This window comes from Phalacrocorax carbo, chromosome 1, assembly GCF_963921805.1.
Source record: "Phalacrocorax carbo chromosome 1, bPhaCar2.1, whole genome shotgun sequence".
NCBI lineage: Eukaryota > Metazoa > Chordata > Aves > Suliformes > Phalacrocoracidae > Phalacrocorax > Phalacrocorax carbo.
In genome coordinates, this window is record NC_087513.1 from 200,845,900 (window position 1) to 200,863,568 (window position 17,669).

The 17,669-nt window shown below is 38.6% G+C and overlaps 1 protein-coding gene across 1 annotated transcript in view; it reads left to right on the plus strand.

The window, feature by feature from the left end:
- The window catches only part of GUCY1A2 (guanylate cyclase 1 soluble subunit alpha 2), a 177,283-nt gene that overhangs the window by 87,701 nt on the left and 71,913 nt on the right, over positions 1 to 17,669 (plus strand). Inside the window, exon 5 of the mRNA XM_064441269.1 lies at positions 4,714 to 5,199. Coding sequence (XP_064297339.1) covers positions 4,714 to 5,199 — 486 coding nt within the window. The remainder of the gene's footprint in view (positions 1 to 4,713; positions 5,200 to 17,669) is intronic.

The window sequence follows — 17,669 nt, forward strand, 5'->3', positions numbered from 1 at the left end:
TTTCCGGAGGTGGCCTTGTCCAGTGCTCACAAAATCCCCTAAGCCCCTTACCACTCAAATACTCTGGAATATCTTGCTGCCAATGTCTCTGAGACACTGCCATGTAACCTACAGAGAAGGATATCCACATTCAGAGAAATGAATCCAGCTGCTTTAAAATCTAGGCTAGCAGCTGTCTCACCTTTTTAAAAATCACCCTATATTCTCATCCTCAGTGTGCAGTGATGCTTTTTTTTTCCTGAGCTTATGTTATTTTTTTTGTACCTTGAAGTGATGGTGTCCATGTTGATTTATCATAAGCTGATAATTATGGGCCTGTTAAAGAAGTAGCCTTGTTTATTCTCATTGGTTTGTCCATTGTAAGAAGTCAAGCACACATGCATAATTGTTTACAAAAGTGTGGCCTAGCACTGTAAGTTTCCTAATGTACTCCCAGTAAAAAAAACCTAAAAGATGAAGGCTATAAGCACAGTTTGGGAGGGCTTATGTACTGATGAAAGTCAAAGCAGAAGCTCCATTAAAATTTGTGGATTGCAGAGGCTGCAGAATACATGGCCTGGCCTAATGATGAAGAAAAATATTTTTTAAACCCCCAAATCTTTCTCAAAAATATTGTCTCATATTTCCCTCAGTATTTTCCAGAGGGTGTGTACACCTTCTCTCAGTCACTATTACAAAATGCCTGTCTTTGTACAGAGAAGTATCGTCTTCCATCAGTGCAACAAATGAGGCTTTTCCCTATGCTTTTGCTTAAAGGCTGGGCAGCAGAATTGGCATTTGATTCATAAACTTTTGATCCATACTTAATCCTAGGGTGACATGCATCCAGAGCATGCAGACCGTTGGATATTTTGTACCTAATGAAGTAGCTGTTGGTGTACAGCACAGTAGGAGACTCTCTCATGTTCTCAAAGATCAGTTTTAGAGTCTGTCAATGTACCCTGGGTGAATCTCTGAGGAGAGAGGCTGAAAGAGTTCCTGAGAAGCAGCACCTCTTCTGTTTGCTCCCCTTTCTTTGCAGTGGGTTTGCAGTGAAAGTAAAATTCAGCAAAAGGTCTTTTTGTTTTTCATCCTAGAGCTACTTATGCTGGACCATCATTTCACAGCAACATAATCCCATAAAATATGGGTAATTGCTCATTTCAAAATGTTCTCTTTGAGCACTGTAGATCAGGAGAATGTCCTCTGAAAACTGGAATTATTCTCATTTTATTTGGTGAGAATATAATTAAAGAGACAGGAAAGCAGTGAAGTGTAGCAATAATGAATTACAATTTATGACAGAAATGTTTTAATCTTTCCCTGCCCTGCTTGCAAGTAAGATAGATGATGTAATCCTGATTGCCTGTAGGCTTACAGTCCAGGTGTAAAGCAGTCCAGCTCTGGGGAGATGCTCAGAAGTGTGACTTGCTATGGCAAGCTTCAGGCAAATCTGATGTCCCATTTCATTCAGTTACACTTTAAAATACAGAGGTTATAAGAGGCAAGAGGTCCAAAGAAAAGAGATGGAGGTTGTGCTGAATCATAGTTGCAGACTGAAGTCCTCTACAAAGAGTCTGAATCATCTCAGAAAACTGAGAAGAGTGATGCAGTCTTAGCTATTCTCTACTGTTATGCATCACAAGACCTGAGTGTTTCTCCGCAGGCAAGCTGGGGCAGCTTTGCTTCTGCTATCCAGTTCCCTGATTTGGCAGCTTGAAGAGACTAGCAGGCCATTTTCTAAAAAAAAAAAACAACAAACCAAAACCCTCAGTCATCAAGAGAGAGCAGGACATCAGAATCCCTAATACAAGATGAAAGGAGTGATAGGAAACATCAAAAATTCCTGTTAAGCAGAGCAAATGATAATAATATTCAGAGGATAAAGTCAGAATAGTACTGAAACTTGATGCTTTCAGGAAACTGAGCAGTTGTGTATGGAGAGTATCTTTTCAAAAGTTTCTAAAATTGCTCTAGAAACCCTCAACCTTGTTGAAGCAGAGGCTCGGCTCACTTGCGCAGAACAGGTTATTATTAGTTTAGGCATTTTACAGGAGTGTCTGTGTCTTCTATTGCTTCTCACACATAAGTCTTGAAGTGTGTTATAGGACGGTCAATATTGTTGTTCCTGCTGTGATGAAAGGCCAAATAAGCACTCAGAGTTGATAATTTGCCTGGGGTTACCCAGAAGCAGAGCAGAGGACTCCAGAGTGCCTGTTTAGTATGTTATTCACTTGATCAGTGTTTCCTGGGGAGAAGCCACCCGGGGAAGGCTGGCACAATATATTCACACAGACAGAGATCACATGAAAGAGTTTAGCACTTCAAATTGACAAAGGCAAAGTAGGAGTGCAGAGGGATGCATTAATTTTCTTCTAGTCTCATGGCAGGTTAACAGAAGAAACACAGCTCCAAGCCAGGTGCCTTGCCTTGCTGACAAGCAGCCCACCCCCAGGCCAGGCTGGCTCAGCCAGGGTCTGTGGTCACACTTGCTCCTCCTGAGCTGACACCCTATTTTCATCTGGAGGTGGAAGAGAGAAGTGATAATATGAGATACATTTATTTTGCACACTAATGAATTTCTAGGAACACAAAACAGAAGAACTCTCTGGCAAAGGGAAACAAAATAAGAAGAGAATTTAGAAATGCCATACCATGTATTTCACATTTGGCAATTTGTACTTCAGAGTTAAGACAATTTCATATGTGCCCTTTGAAAGCGTGAGGCTGCATGCATGAAGAAGGCACCTATTTCCCTTATGTTTTGAGCAGGGAGCCATATGTTTTAAAAAGTAAGAACAATTTGTGTTGGAGCATTAAATCTACCCATCTAGGTAGCTGACTAGCTTTCTCACAGAGATGGCTGTCCCATAATGAAGCTGAGGAAACAAGGCTTAGAAATCTAAATATTAAGAGTTGTGTAGGAACATAAATTAGGAAAAATGACAATTTTAATTACTTTCATTTACTTTCATGTGCTGAGTTCCCAGGCTGACATCAGAAGTTACACCTGTCAGGTTGCTAGCAGGGTGGGGTACGGAGGCAGAGGGGCATGGGACAGGATAGGCTCAGTCCCCATGTTGACAGTAGGATCTGCAATGACAGTGTATTATCTGATGTAAGAAATCCCTAATGGAAATAGGAGCGTCACAACATCTCCCCCAAACAGGGAAAGTACATGTGGGGGTAGCTATCAGCTAAGCAGGAACTTCCAGGCCTCTGGGCACTTAAATCACATCATTATGACAGATACCTCTGGATTCTCTGATTGAGGTTTTCCTATTACGCTTGGAAGGAGGAATGGAAGAATGGATGGAAGGAAGAAGGAGGATGGAAGAAGGTTTAAATGATAAAGTGAGAGTGAGGGAATGCCTACATGGTGAAAGAAAGGGCGACTGGAGCCTTTTTATTTTGGTGGATTTTGTAGAATAATAAAATAAAGCTTTAAGGCATGATGGTGTCTAACACTGTGCTTAGATGCACAAGGTTTGTGTGTTGTGCCTGTTTTGACTATGAGGTCCTTGGGGTAAGGGCTGCAGGTGTTTTAGATCTTTGTGCAGTCCTGGAATGAAAACATTAACGATGATTGTTTTTCATGACAGAGGCTATGGCAGGCTGTGTTTACAAAGAGATTCAGTTTATCCAATTTAATTATTTTCTGCTTAAACAGAACATGCTCATCTTAGTTTTCTGTTTGTTTGTTCTTTTATTTTTTTTCTTTTTTAATACTATATTCAGGTGAGAAGTGTCCCTTTGCAGTATTTGACAGTTACTTCTGTATGACCTGAATAATTTAATAAAAATCAATTTATGTAGCCCCAAATGGCAAATATATCATTACAGTTGGTTTTCAATGTCCATTTCAGTCTGGTTGTTTTGTGCTCGACTGCCATCATAGAGCTAGAGGTAACAAGCCAGGGCCTCATTGGTATCAGCCACTAGACGGCACTCAAAAACATCTAGCCATTTAACAGGCAAATGCAAAATCTATAAACCAGTGCAATGAACCACGTGCTACTGTTTTCCTACTGCTCCTTCTTCTATTCTGCAGATACAAATTACATTAATCTGTACCACCAAGAAATCTGCAGACTCTAACAGAATGTTGGCCTTCAACTCTGCTGCATGTATGAGAAGACAGATAGGAAGTAGGAGCACTGGTACACTTTCCCTGACATTCATTATTTTATGGAGTTCTTTTCACGTCTGTTCTTGATTCTTCTATAACCTGGCCACATTTGACTTTTTAGCTGTTTTGCTGAAAAAGAGTGGAAGCTACTTCACCATTTCACTGATCTGCTTTCAGATAGTTGTCCTTTCCCTTTAATCTTACGGTTTTAATAATTTACAGCTAAGTAACAGGCAAGGAGCTACTCTGGAATTTGCTTTTAAGGACAGCTACATTCCAGGAGCAAAATCTAGAAGCATTATTTACACACCATTCTGAGAAATGCATGTTACTGTGGTTGCTTTCTTATTTAATTGGGTTGAAATAGAATCCAACATCTGATTTGGGAGTACTTCTGTGTCAGTACAGGCTATTTTCTGACTCACCTTGGTAAGTAGACTATGTGAGTCTCATTATTTGAATAGGTGAGTGTAAGAGGCTTCTGTATAAAAGGTTACAGTTAATGTTTATCATTTTAACTGAAGAGGAAAGGTGGAGAAAGTAGAATGGGGATGCACATCTATTAGCTAATTTTTCCATTTCTAAAATCTATTTTTACTTTACAGGTGATGGAAGTTAAAGGACAAATGATTCATGTGCCAGAATCAAATTCGATTTTATTTCTGGGTTCCCCCTGTGTGGACAAGCTGGATGAACTGATGGGCCGAGGCCTCCATCTTTCAGACATACCTATCCATGATGCTACTCGTGATGTCATATTGGTTGGGGAGCAAGCAAAAGCCCAGGATGGCTTGAAAAAACGAATGGATAAACTGAAGGCAACACTAGAATGCACACACCAAGCCCTGGAAGAGGAGAAAAAGAAAACAGTAGATCTCCTTATTTCTATTTTCCCTGAAGAAGTGGCTCAGCAGTTGTGGCAGGGGCAGCAGGTTCAGGCCAGGAAGTTTGATGATGTCACCATGCTCTTCTCAGACATTGTTGGCTTCACTGCCATCTGTGCACAGTGCACGCCCATGCAGGTCATTAGCATGCTGAACGAACTCTACACGCGGTTTGACCATCAGTGTGGATTCCTGGACATCTACAAGGTAATAGCTCAAGTTCTAAGTTAGCAAAATCTGGTTGAAACTAAGATAGAAAAAAATCCCAGTAGCCATCTTCTTAAATTACAGACCTTCCCTATAAAAATGGAAAGGCAATATTTTTGTTTCACCTAAAAAAAAAAACCTGAAATAAGCCCATTGAAAATCAAGTGCTTCAATGCTGAGCTGTCATCATGGTTCCCCCATGGGAATATATGCCTCATATTCCCAATTCCCTACAGGAAAATACACATCCTGTATTATAGCCTGGTTTCCTTTAGGTGACACATCAGCCAAAGTGTCATAAGGGTGATGAAGCACACAGTGGTGTTCCTAGCCCGAGCTGCAGCTCCTGGAAGGCACTCAAATACTTCTGTTTCAGCTGAAACTTGAATGATTTAGGGTTTAGGCACTTATCATTCCCCTGAAAGAATTCAAATTTTCCATAAGGAGTGGAGCATTCACTAAAAGAAAGTGTTAGAAGAGATTTAAACTTCCACTGAAAAACAGGAAGAGGACAGCACATGTCCATTCACAGTAAATTGAATGAGTGGGACATGGCACTGGGGTGTCATGCTCCTTTGCTGCTCTGCAGAAAAGGAGATATTGCATGTGTTTGTCCTGGTGCAGACTTCATCACCTTCCCTTCTCTTCAGTGGATTTGGCATCCAGCATGTATCTGAGAGAAAAAAGAGGAGAGGTAGAATTTAATAAATGCAGTTAAGTTATCATCTGTGTTATTATCATGTGACATCTACAGAGAATATGTTTTGTATATGCAATACCTTTAATTTTGTGATAGGAAAAGCAGATAAAATTTTTTTTATAAGTGTAAAATTATATTTTGACTTTCTGTCTGAGTCTCGCAAACTAAAGCACCAGTTTCCGAGCTGTTTCACATAGTATTTGTTGATAGACTATAGAGAAAAGATCTTCACAAGAGTGCCGTTCCTTTGATTTTTAGCCTCTAATATGCTGCAAAAGGCATCAAAAAATATTAATTACCCACCTAAGTAATAATTGTGGCTGAAAGGTTACAATACATACCACAGGTAGAACTGAGCATGGTATAGATACAGGTTGGTAGGACAGTATACCAAAGTAAAAGATCACACTGTAAATAATTTTTGTGCTCCTGGGCTAGGGGTTTGTATTACTAATGCTCAGAAACCAAAGGACTACTGTGGAAGGTACCAACCCTCATTTGAAAATTGTTACGGTGACATAGTCAGAAAAGATTGGGAGTTTGGTCTCGGTTTGTATTTATCTGATGTTACCGCACTGGATCTCAGGACAGCTCTGAGAACGGGACTTGAGGAACTTCTGACCCACAGTCCAGAGTGATATCTAGTGACCTTGTTTCACATGCTGTATCTGGTACATGGGTGTAGTTAGTGTTTTCCCAGATGATTAATTTTAGTTTGCTGTTTTGAGGCATTCAGGACATTCTTTGTTGAAAACTATGATTGCATGGGAATAGGAAATAAAGTTTGTAAAACTCTATGACCTGTTTGGAAGGAAGGTTGGCTGAGTCCTGTGAGAACACTAAGAAGGAATCTTATACATAGGTCATGAATATTGTATCATTTAGACCGTGGCTTTCTGTCTTTCACCTAGTTTTGTGCCACTTTAGATAGAAAGATGTTAACTGTATGGAAATACTGTCCTGACCAGCGAAATAAGATGATGGCTGCTGAGAATCATGAAATAAGACTTATGCATTCAGAAAATGAATAAACCAAAAAGTTTAAACCCTCATGTAATTCTATAGCAGAGGAATAAACAAAACTTATTTTTATATGGAAGGATGTCTTACACCTCTAACATCCATTCTTCCCTGTTACTGCCTTAATATAGCCAGTTCTTTCTCAGATCCTTTCATCCTGGGTTTTCCTCCACCTCCCTTCTCCCCCATGTCCTCTGAGCCTCCCTACATGTCCCCTGCTTCCGTCCACAGACTGTCCATGAGCAAGGCAGTGTGAACTGTGGCTGTTTTGGAGCTGTACTTTTTTTTTTTTTTCATTTGTTTTTTACCCAGAATCTAATAAAGTTACTGTGGGGTTAGGTGAGAACGACTCAGCTGAGCATTACAGAAAGGCAAAACTCAGGCAATGAACCCTTTTTTTTTTCCTTAGAGAATGAGGCTTAAAATATAATGACTATTCTTTTGGAAAAGCATTTGCATTTTAAAATAAATGTAGCTCATGTGTTTATATCTTTTTCATTTGTTTCAGATGATATTCTGGAAGCTAAGTTTATTGCTAGGAATGATCACCACAACAACTATAATTTTAGAAGTTATTGTCAGGCAGTGACACCAATATGTAATCACCAGTATTTGTACCCACAGCCTGCCTCTAAGATATACTCCTGTAACCAGGCTACAGAAATTTATCATGTGACCTATATATATACATCAAAACAGATCAGTTTCCAAATTTGCTTATTTTTAAGCAATATGGCAAGAATAATTTGCAAAGATTATTTTGTGAACACTTCTGAATAGCAAATTCACCATTTTGTAAACAGAAAATTAAGCAAAATTAATTAAATAAATTCCATGCTGTAAATTATTCACCCAGCTTTACTGTCACAGCATTTTTAATTCAGGACCTTGGTGCTTCTAATCTTGGACTCAGACAATGAATGTAATACTCTCAATTGTTTCATACTATTCATTCAGGAATGTTTACAGAGAAGTATGGCACAGAAATAAGAACAAATACTCTTGTATTTAACAAATCAGACATAGAGGGCAAGCATAATGAGCTGTTGGATGCAGCATAAGAGAAGCTCAGAGAGGGCTGAAGGGGAATGAATCAGACTGACGTTTCTTGGAAATGAAAACAAGTAGCTATAACTGGTGAGGTAGGGAAAGGATATCCAGTGGATGGATGCATAGGTAAAAATGACACAGGCAGATGATGGGCTCAGAAAACAAACTTCACAGGAGCATTTTGAATGGATACCAAAGATGACAGATTATAGTTTTCCAGGCTGAGGGAGAACATTGCAGCAATTGGGATGCACGGTGATATAAGCCTGGGCGACAGTTTTAGCAGTCTGGAAGAATCTGTGTTTTAGAGAGTGAAACTTTAGAAAGAATCTGCTTACATATAGCCTTGATGAAAAGATCAAGAGGGACACTCTTGGAGTAATCACAGAAGGGAGAAGATGTGAGAGTGCTGAAACCTGGCAATGCATTTGGAAAGTGGTGCTGCTGACTGTCTGAGCTGATTGTATTAGGTTTGGAACTCAGGAATGGGAGAAAAAGATGCTGCTGAGCAGAGAGTGCAAATCAAAGCAATGTAGATGCAGATATTTGGTAAGTTACTGTCTGTGGACATGCAAGTAGAAACATGTACTTCAGGAGCAGAAGTGATGGGAGAGAGAAGATCTCAGTAAATTTTGAAAGCAGTTGCTTTGGGTAAAATATATACTGGTTGGCTTGACTGTGTCTTTGTTTTGACCTGTTTTTCTCTGTATGTTCTGTTGTTATTGAGCCAAGTGCTGAGAAATGATGCTCCAGCTAAACCATCTCTTTATCAAATAAACTATTTAGGTATGCTGCAGCTATGGCTGCTGGCATTTAAAACTTAACTCAGCAGACTGATATCTTCCTTGCTTAAGATTCCTACAGCTTCTGTTTCTCCCTCCAAGTAATATGCCTTTGACATAAGAAAATTTTAAATATTTTTTTTCTTGTTGAGTCCTGTTGCATTTGAGGCCTGCTTTCTGAGCTCTTTTCCCCTCAGTTTGCTTTCTGAAACAACTCCATTTTCTTTCCTCGCCCTTTACTACATCGAGTAAAGACAGCATGTATTGTGGCTGGTTTTTTAGCCATGCATGCACTGGTTGGGTGGCTATATATGCTGGCTGGGTAATGCCAAGCCAAATAGAGCAGGACAAGGCCTGCTCTTGTAGGTTTTAGTTTCTTTTCCTTTCTGTGGTCAGTGCAGCATTGTCCTTGAAGACATTTGCAGATTTTCCCCTAACACTAAACTTCACATTCTATGAAGTGCTGAGTCTCACTTTCCCTGTCTGAGCAGAGTCCTAAATGTTTTCAAGAATAAGTTATTGTCAGCTGCCACAATTTCTTTGCTATACATCTTTGTTGTCAAAATTTTAATTAAAAGTTTATTGAATATCTATTGAATGAGACAATATAAATCCACAGGTTAATTTTATAGATAGAATTCACAACTCTGTTATGTGAATTTCTGGTTTTTCTTTGGTTTCATTGTTTGGCTAAACTGATGCTCTCTCTGAGTGGTGCCACACAAATACCTCAAAGTCCTTTACGAGCCTCCTTGGGCTTCTCTTTGGCTATTATTCGTGGCAACATTATTTCACTTACTTTACACTGAATGATATTATTTTATTTTTTCTGAATAATAGAGTTGGTACATCAGATCTTCATTTTCTGATTTGATACACCTTACTCTGGCTACAGCCTTCATTTTTGCTCATTGTAAAGACCTGAGACTAAAAAAGGGGTCAGAAGTCTGGACTGCTTTTCAGTATTCAGGACTGATACCAGTTCTGAAAAATGATGTTTATATTGAGGTTGAGATATAATACTTTTAGGAACCTAATTTTAAACTCAGATTTTTTTAAAAAAATGAGTTTACATTTTTATACTGGTAGTTTAAGTTGCAGAAATCAGTATTCATTTTACAGAACATACAAGTACTTTCTCAGTGCCGTGACTAGCCCTCCCTGAGATATTTGTACATGTTCATATATACATTCTTAAGCTTACTATCGGTGCTATAATGACAAAAGAATACTGCAATGAAAGGAGTCATGAGCTTCAGACTATTCTGAGGTTTTCCAGGCTTTATTTTTTGTAAGTTAAAAAAAACATAGTCTCCAAGTTTTCATATAAAAGCTATGACCACTATTTTTGCCTTCTTTCCATCACTTCTGCAGTTTTAACCTTTTAAGTTCATTACAACTACATGACCATTTTGAGCAGGTTTCAGATTCTTTTAGCTTCAGCTTAGGCATCTGCAGAATGAAGATTATTATGAAATGCAACTGACATGTAAATGGTACTGATACTCTTACATAAGCATTATGATACACATAAAATACCGTCATGTACCTTTTTAACAATGAATAGGTGCAGTTTTCAGGATTACTGGTGTACTAGGTATTACTTCTTCCTGTTCACAGTCAGTGGGTGTTCAATGGGTAACAGAGAAAATGGGTGATAGAAGAAAACTTCCATTGCCCAGAAGCTCTCTCTTTGTGGTACCACCCAGCCTGGTAGAGCTGCCCTTCTGCACTCTGCTCTGTTCAGGTCCCACAACAGAGAGCTCCTGAACTGTCTTCCTTTTCTTGCTCTGAGCAGGCTATAGCACTGACTTTCTTCATGAACTCTCTGGCTGTGCGTGGACTTACTTTGCTGAGTGAGGTGGTCTCACTCCAGTATGAAGTCAGGGCAAAGCTGGGGGACCTGTCTTTTTTGGGAACTCAGAAGTGTTCTTGGGTTAAGTTAAAAAGTAAAAAGAAACAGAAAAGTTTCCTTGGATTTTCCCTTCAGGTCTGATGTGACGCCACCCAAGAGCTCTAGGATATTTTAAGACTTCCCATTACTTTAAGCATTACTTTCTGCAGCCTTGTGGAGGATTTACACTTTTTGTCTTTAGGGAGATGTGCAAATGAAGCAGACATGCAGGCTCCAGAAGAGTTATCCTTTACTTTATAAACATACATACCTGCACAAAGCACTAAAACATCTGTGCATGTTCCCCTGTTTTCGGCAATTCATCACACAAGAATCCTCTAAAGAGTCTAGGACTTCTGCTTCTGTATATAATTTTTAATTCAGGAATACCATGCTTGTATATATTTGCTTCTCTTTCCTCTTTTGTCTCTGTCCTTCCACTTTTGTCTTATCTGAAAAGCACACGTTTGTTTTTAAGAGTCCTGCTCGATGTCTTTCAAGCTGCACAGGAGCCTTAGGGCCTATGTCCAGCCTGCAGGTCCTGGGAGTGCTTCCGAAATCCTCAGTTTGTGTGTGAACCCTGGCCATATCCTGACTTTTTATTTGGACAGGACCAAGAAGGATATCCTCATTTGGGGATCCCTGCTTCGTATTGAGGAGCAAGCCCAGGCATAGTAGCTGGACAGGAACTATGGCTAAGAGCATGCCCTGTTGCAGCATACAGGTGTCCCTGATGCTATGTGTTGTAAAACCCATGGTTATTACTAAATCCTTTGTTTTCTTGTTTTAAGTTTTTCCACCTTCTAAACTTTAGTCTCTCTGAGGGAATAGAGAAAATTGATTTCACTTTCCACCAGCCTAGGCTATTTCCATTTAAACAGTCCAGTATTGTGTCAGATCTAGAGGTTAGATAGTACAACCATGACAACATATGGCTGGCCTTTCATATACATGTACATTCCAAAATGCAGCATTTTCATTCATGCAAATAGAATTCATAGCTGTACCTTAATTTCTTAAATGATTTTAATGAATATGGAGGATACTTAGGTAGGTTAAGAGAAACTAACCTACCTATGAATTTCAAGACAGATAAATTAAAGCTTGCATAACTTTCAGGAAGATGTTGTTGTTTGATAATAGTTTTAATATCAGGGCTACCTACAGCAAATTAAGACCACTCTTACATCTGGAGAAGGGCAGCGATATTAAACTGAAATATGTGTCTTAAGTGATGCATTATTATTTTAATATTTGCTTATTTTATTAAACAGTTCTTTACTTTGACACTGCAGCTACCTCACATAAGGCAGAATGCCAGCCAGAACATTTGCTATTCATCAGACATATTTGGCGTGATTTTTACAATTTCATACTTGCCTGCAGAAGAGAGAAATCATTTATGCACTATGCCTTGTTTATTCCATGACTATTTTGTGTAAACCTGATGCTGACATTATGTAAACTGTAGGCCTTCTAGCATGTCTCTGTTTTAACTAGTGAAAAAAAACATTTAAAAATACTAAATAATAAGTCTACACAGCAAGTACTATTTGTCTCTTTTCCTTTCATAAAGAAAGCAGCACTCTGAAAGAATGTGTAGATGAGAATTCCTCCATATATTGGATACTGAAAGATTTATGCTTAAGACTGCTAAATAGGTGCTGTAGAAAGAGTTCGAAAACAGCTCTTCCTGCAAAATGCTCCTGAACTTGCCAGCGTGTAGCATCATTAAGCTTACTAAAAATGAAATGGCCTCAGGCCTGGTAAAAGCAATTGCCTTATAATTAGGCTCTCAGGAAAGGAGCTGGGATTTGCAATAAGGCATTTCTTTTAAAAATATGATCTTTACCAGACAAGCAGGTTTCTGAACTTCATAGCTGGACTCTTGGAATCCATTCCTTCTCACATGGGAGGGGTTTTCCATACACTGAACTATTTCCAAAAGCAGAATGCAGTGTCATAAAAGCATTGTGAGTTACCTTGAAACTTGGGCACAAGGTTTCGCTACTTAGGAGTCAATTTTGAAAAGTTAAGAGACACAAGCCAAGAGAACAAACCACTAAGGTAGCAACTGAAGAAGATTCTTGGGTCTATTTGAAGACAGTCTTATGCTCAAATCCTATCTTGAAAACTTTAAAAAAAACCCAGGAGTTTTTTTATAGTATCCCAGAGATTTTGGGAATCTATAAATAATATTGTATCCAACAGGTAGAATTAATTTCTAGCAAAAAACCCTAGACCTAAGTATTTTAAGCTGACAGATGTTGTTAAGTTTCAGAGTGTTTCACAATTCAACTGCGTTTCAAAGCTTTTCTGCCAGATCTGCACAGTGGAAGAACATATAGAACACTCCAAAATGCAAACAGAACTAGGCTTTAATTTGTATTCACACAACTTCAAGAAAACAAATGGGTTTTCATTAATTTGAAAAAGGTCAGTATTCAGTCTTTGTTATGTAGGCAGAAATGTAGATCTAGAAGATATCTCACGACCAGGTATAGTTAGGCCAGGCTCAGTAGCGGTTTTCTGAACTGCAATTACACAACCTCCAGCGAAAGAGCACACTCACTTCACCTCTCAGTGGAATAACATATCTAGTTTCTCTCAAGTGTATTTCTTTGACATTTCTTTCCTTAGAATCTGTATTTTAGATTAAGGGACTTGTTCAAATCTTTTTACCATAAGCTGCCCAAAATACTTCACGTCTGCCCTCCCTCCCAGTTAGTGACTAATAATATCCCTGACCTGCATGCCAAAATACAGGATTTTTTTGAGCTAAGCAGGATCTTGCTGTTGTGCTGACAAGCAGTGTTTTAGAACTAGCAGTCAACACACTCGTGCAGTCTTTTTTCCTGTTTTGGGGTACTTTATGGGAGCAGAAACATACATTCTGTAGTGCACTTTCAAAGGCATGGGGTGAGTCATGCGTAAGAAGTTAACATCTCACCTAGAGTCTTTTGAGAGTTTCATGAACTAAGCCTACCCAGTGTGTGGCCATCGTGGCCCTCATAAACCTGGTTTTCAGCCATTTCTCAGAAAAAGCATGCTGATGACAGCATAGGAAGGGTCTTGTATATCAAATGACAGTTTGGGCATAGAAGCAGGCAATTAAGCAAAGATAGAAACATTTGGGTCCTGCTGTAGTAAATGAGTAAAACAACGAGGTTTCCAGAATTCAGGATGGAATACTTCATGCCCTGGAAGTTCATTTTTCTCTTCAGTGACTATAGAAAGAGTATAGATGAGTAGCTTAGAGGCTTAATTTTTGTGTGACTGACACTGGGTAGTGTGAATCCCATCCTGAGTGACAACGTTGTAAGGTTATTACTGATCTTCAGAGACATATTTGGAGAAGAACTTGGGTAGAAGGAAATATGGAAGATGTCAGTCATGTATTGAGGTCAAATATGGATATTAAATAAATTGTTCCCTGTGATGAAAGCTGAGATTGCTGACTTAAAATAAAACTAGAATGGAGAGAATCTCCCTTTCCTTCAGTCTTTGTCCTATACCAGTTATAAAGGAATTCTATTTGCTCCTGAACTAGAAGTCACAGGCAGGAATAATGAAGCCGTAAAATGTTGGCTGTATACCATGGCTTTTTCCTAATTTTCCTGCTGTACAATTTAGGGCAGAAAACAGGTGAAAGAAAAGCCCACTGAGAGATACTAATAACTTTAATGTTTCTTACAGGGTTATACTTGAAAGAATTTCATCTTAAGGCTGAATTTTAGCATGTCCAGAGAAGGGTAACGAAGCTGGAGAAGAGTCTGGAGAGCAGGTCTTATGAGGAGAGGTTGAGGAAAGTGGGGTTGTTTAGCCTGGAGGAGGTAGAGGGGAGATGACATTGCTCTCTACAACTACCTGAAAGGAGGCTGGAGTGAGGTGGGTGTTGGCCTCTTCTCCCATGTCACTAGCAATGGAACTAGAGGAAATGGTCTCAAGGTGCACCAGGAGACATTTAGGTTGGATATTAGGATATACATATTAGAGGAAGATATCATTGTAACAGCTCTTTGTTATTATTTCAACATTATAAAACAAAATTTTATAGCATATCTCCCAGCAGTAGGAGAGTTTCGGGCTATTGGCAGAAAGTTTGTAAGTGATAAGAAACAATTAAGTAATAAGCTTCTTTTCAGCTCATACACTTTATATACTGTGGCTGTAAACAGGGTGTGGAGCTTTGAGAAGCTTTTTAATATTCCAAGCTTTCCTGCCAACTTAAAATTACAATGATTATGAACACATACTTACTTAAGCAGCAATAAATATTTATGGTGATTAAAATAACAGAAACACGTGAGACCATGCATGAGCAGGATCTGATGTATTTGGAAACTCAACTGAATTTGAAGAAATATCTGTTACTCTATAAAATGAGGATAAGAAATCAAGACATGGAAAGGGCTGAAGAACATCTATGCTTAGTTACTCTAAAAACTGTATGTGTGATACAGTTATATAGATAATCTATATATGTTAATAGAATAAACCAGATAAACTTTGAACAGCATAATGTATTTTTCCTCATACATGTACCACTAAAAGGGTTTCTTTTCTCAAGGAAAAGCATCCTTGAGCAAGGGATGGTTACACAACACTTATGTATTTACTTGCCAGAGTAATCCTCTGTTCACTTAATGACCCATGCATAGCACCAATGTATCCAGGAATGTCCTGTAGTTCTTCATCCTGAATTGCACTGTAAATTTAAAACCAAAACCAAACCAAATCCTGTTCTTTCTGTATATATATATATCAGAAGGGTGTTGAAGGATGAATGTCCCTTGAATGGGTTTGGCTTGAGAAGGGCTCCATTAGCAGTTAATTTTATCTCAGCAGGACAGCCAACTAACACTAAAATCATCAGTGCAATCTGCATTAAGGGCTTTTATTTATGGGTGACACTTTGAGTTAGAGACAACACTTTAACTGTGTTTATCTCTATAGTGAAGGCAATCCAACTTATTTCCAATTTATTTACTTGATTTGCAAGAAAGAGTTGAACACACCATAGAGCAGTGGCATAGATTATTTTAGGGTCAATGTGTACTAAACATTATCACCCTTAGGAGTGAGATAATAAATACCTACACAGCCCTTTGAGTGTTTTGGAGATGGAAACAATAGTACACAAGTACCCTTCAGAGGAAGGTTGTAGCTGTACGCTTCTACGGGAGAACTTATCTTGGGCCGCATATCTCCGGGACACAGGGCTCTACCCACCCTGGGGACAGTGATGCACAGACATCAATATGATGGATACAAAATGTCCGTTTATTTAGCTGCGTCACACGCTTATATAGCTCTTGCGCTTCCTGTTCCTGCCACTCCTATGGGGAGGAGTCTATCTTTCCGTCACAGCCCGTAATCTTCCGGTCGCCGATCCCTGTCTATTCCCCTACAGAAGGTGAAGAATCTACAAGGGACATGCTGTTAAGAGTAGATCTTCATAAAAGAAGACAGCTATTTTTGAATTTTCAGACCCATTTTTTGTACATATTCAGTTTTAATCATAAACAAATAAGCCTTCTTGATATGAGTATAATTTAACCCATTAAAAAGCAAACTGCTCACAGACTTATTTATGTCTCTTAAATGAAAAAGAAGTCATGAGTACTCCACTGTAACAGTTATAATACTAATTATCTATTAGGCTTTTACAGGAAACCTTCTGAGAGAGAGGACTAAAACTAGATCCAATTCTTCTTCCAGCCTCTTATTTCAGTGGATTTAATATTTCTGATTCCTGGAGAATTTCAGATTAGAATTGCCACACGAGTGACCCCCATGATTACATTTTTTATGTTTATTTCAAAGCTGTGCTTTAAAAAAGGTTCTTTTAAGATTTCTTAGACTGTTGGGATTCCTGAATATTTTAGATGAAAATTTTAAAACTTGCCATTGCAGGTTTCACTTACACACTTACATTTTCCCCCCCTTGTGAGTAACCCTATGAAATGAAGTGTGACACTGGAGTTTCTTCATTAGTTCTAGTTGTTCATGTACATAATGACTGGTGCATATGCATTCACAAGGAAGAGTACAGAAGCAGGGATGTTACTACAATACACTACATTTTCCCTTCTAAACTGTCATTGAATCAGCACCCCAACTTTGAATCTGGGGAATATCCTTCAGCTACAACTCCCAGTTTCTCAGTTAAGTAGCAACACAAGGTTTAGCTACTGGTAGTTAGCAGGGACCTGTTGGAGCTGCCCAGGAGACAGTCCATTAACCTCTGTTCTCTAGATGCATTAGAACTGGAGAAATTATATTCTGTCTGCTGGGCTACCAGATCCATCTGCAAGTCATAAACCACCTAAAATCAGTATGAATTAAGAATAAGTGAATATAAGACGATTGCTATAGAGCTCAACTTCTATTAAAAGTACTGTTCATGTCTAAAACAGACGTATCTACCAAGGACAGATAGAAGCTGGGTACATAGAAAATGTCTTCCCAAAAGTAGAAGATACTTTTGTTGTTTCCTGCTGCAAGTCTTATGCATTGTCACTCTATGGTATTCAGCAGTCTCAGAATATCTACCAAGAACCTTTTTCTGAATTGTAGGATACACACAACTCCTTCAATTAATTATGAATCTTAATCTTTGATTTGTTGAGGACCTCACTGAAAATCTTTTGGACATTTCCAGTGACTTGCCACCGAGCTATAGAAGGCTTTATAGAAGGCCTTTGTATAGCAAAGTAAGTAGCTGCAATGATTCCTGCCTTCTTTGTTTGTTAATTAAGAATAAAAATTATATCCTACATTTTTTATAGGTTGTTCTAATTTTGAACTCTGAGTTCAGCCTCACTTCTCTTCTATGTTGCTATATATTAATTCCCAATTAATGAAAGCTCCAGTGAAGCTGGTCACAGTGAGTGTAAATCAGTGGAAAGAGATGAAAAGTAGTTAAGAGTAGGTCAGGCGATCAGTGAGTGGCTAGAAATACAAAGAGCAGAAAGAAACAATTATTTAACTAGAACAAAAATGTACTAAATCTTAATAAAGG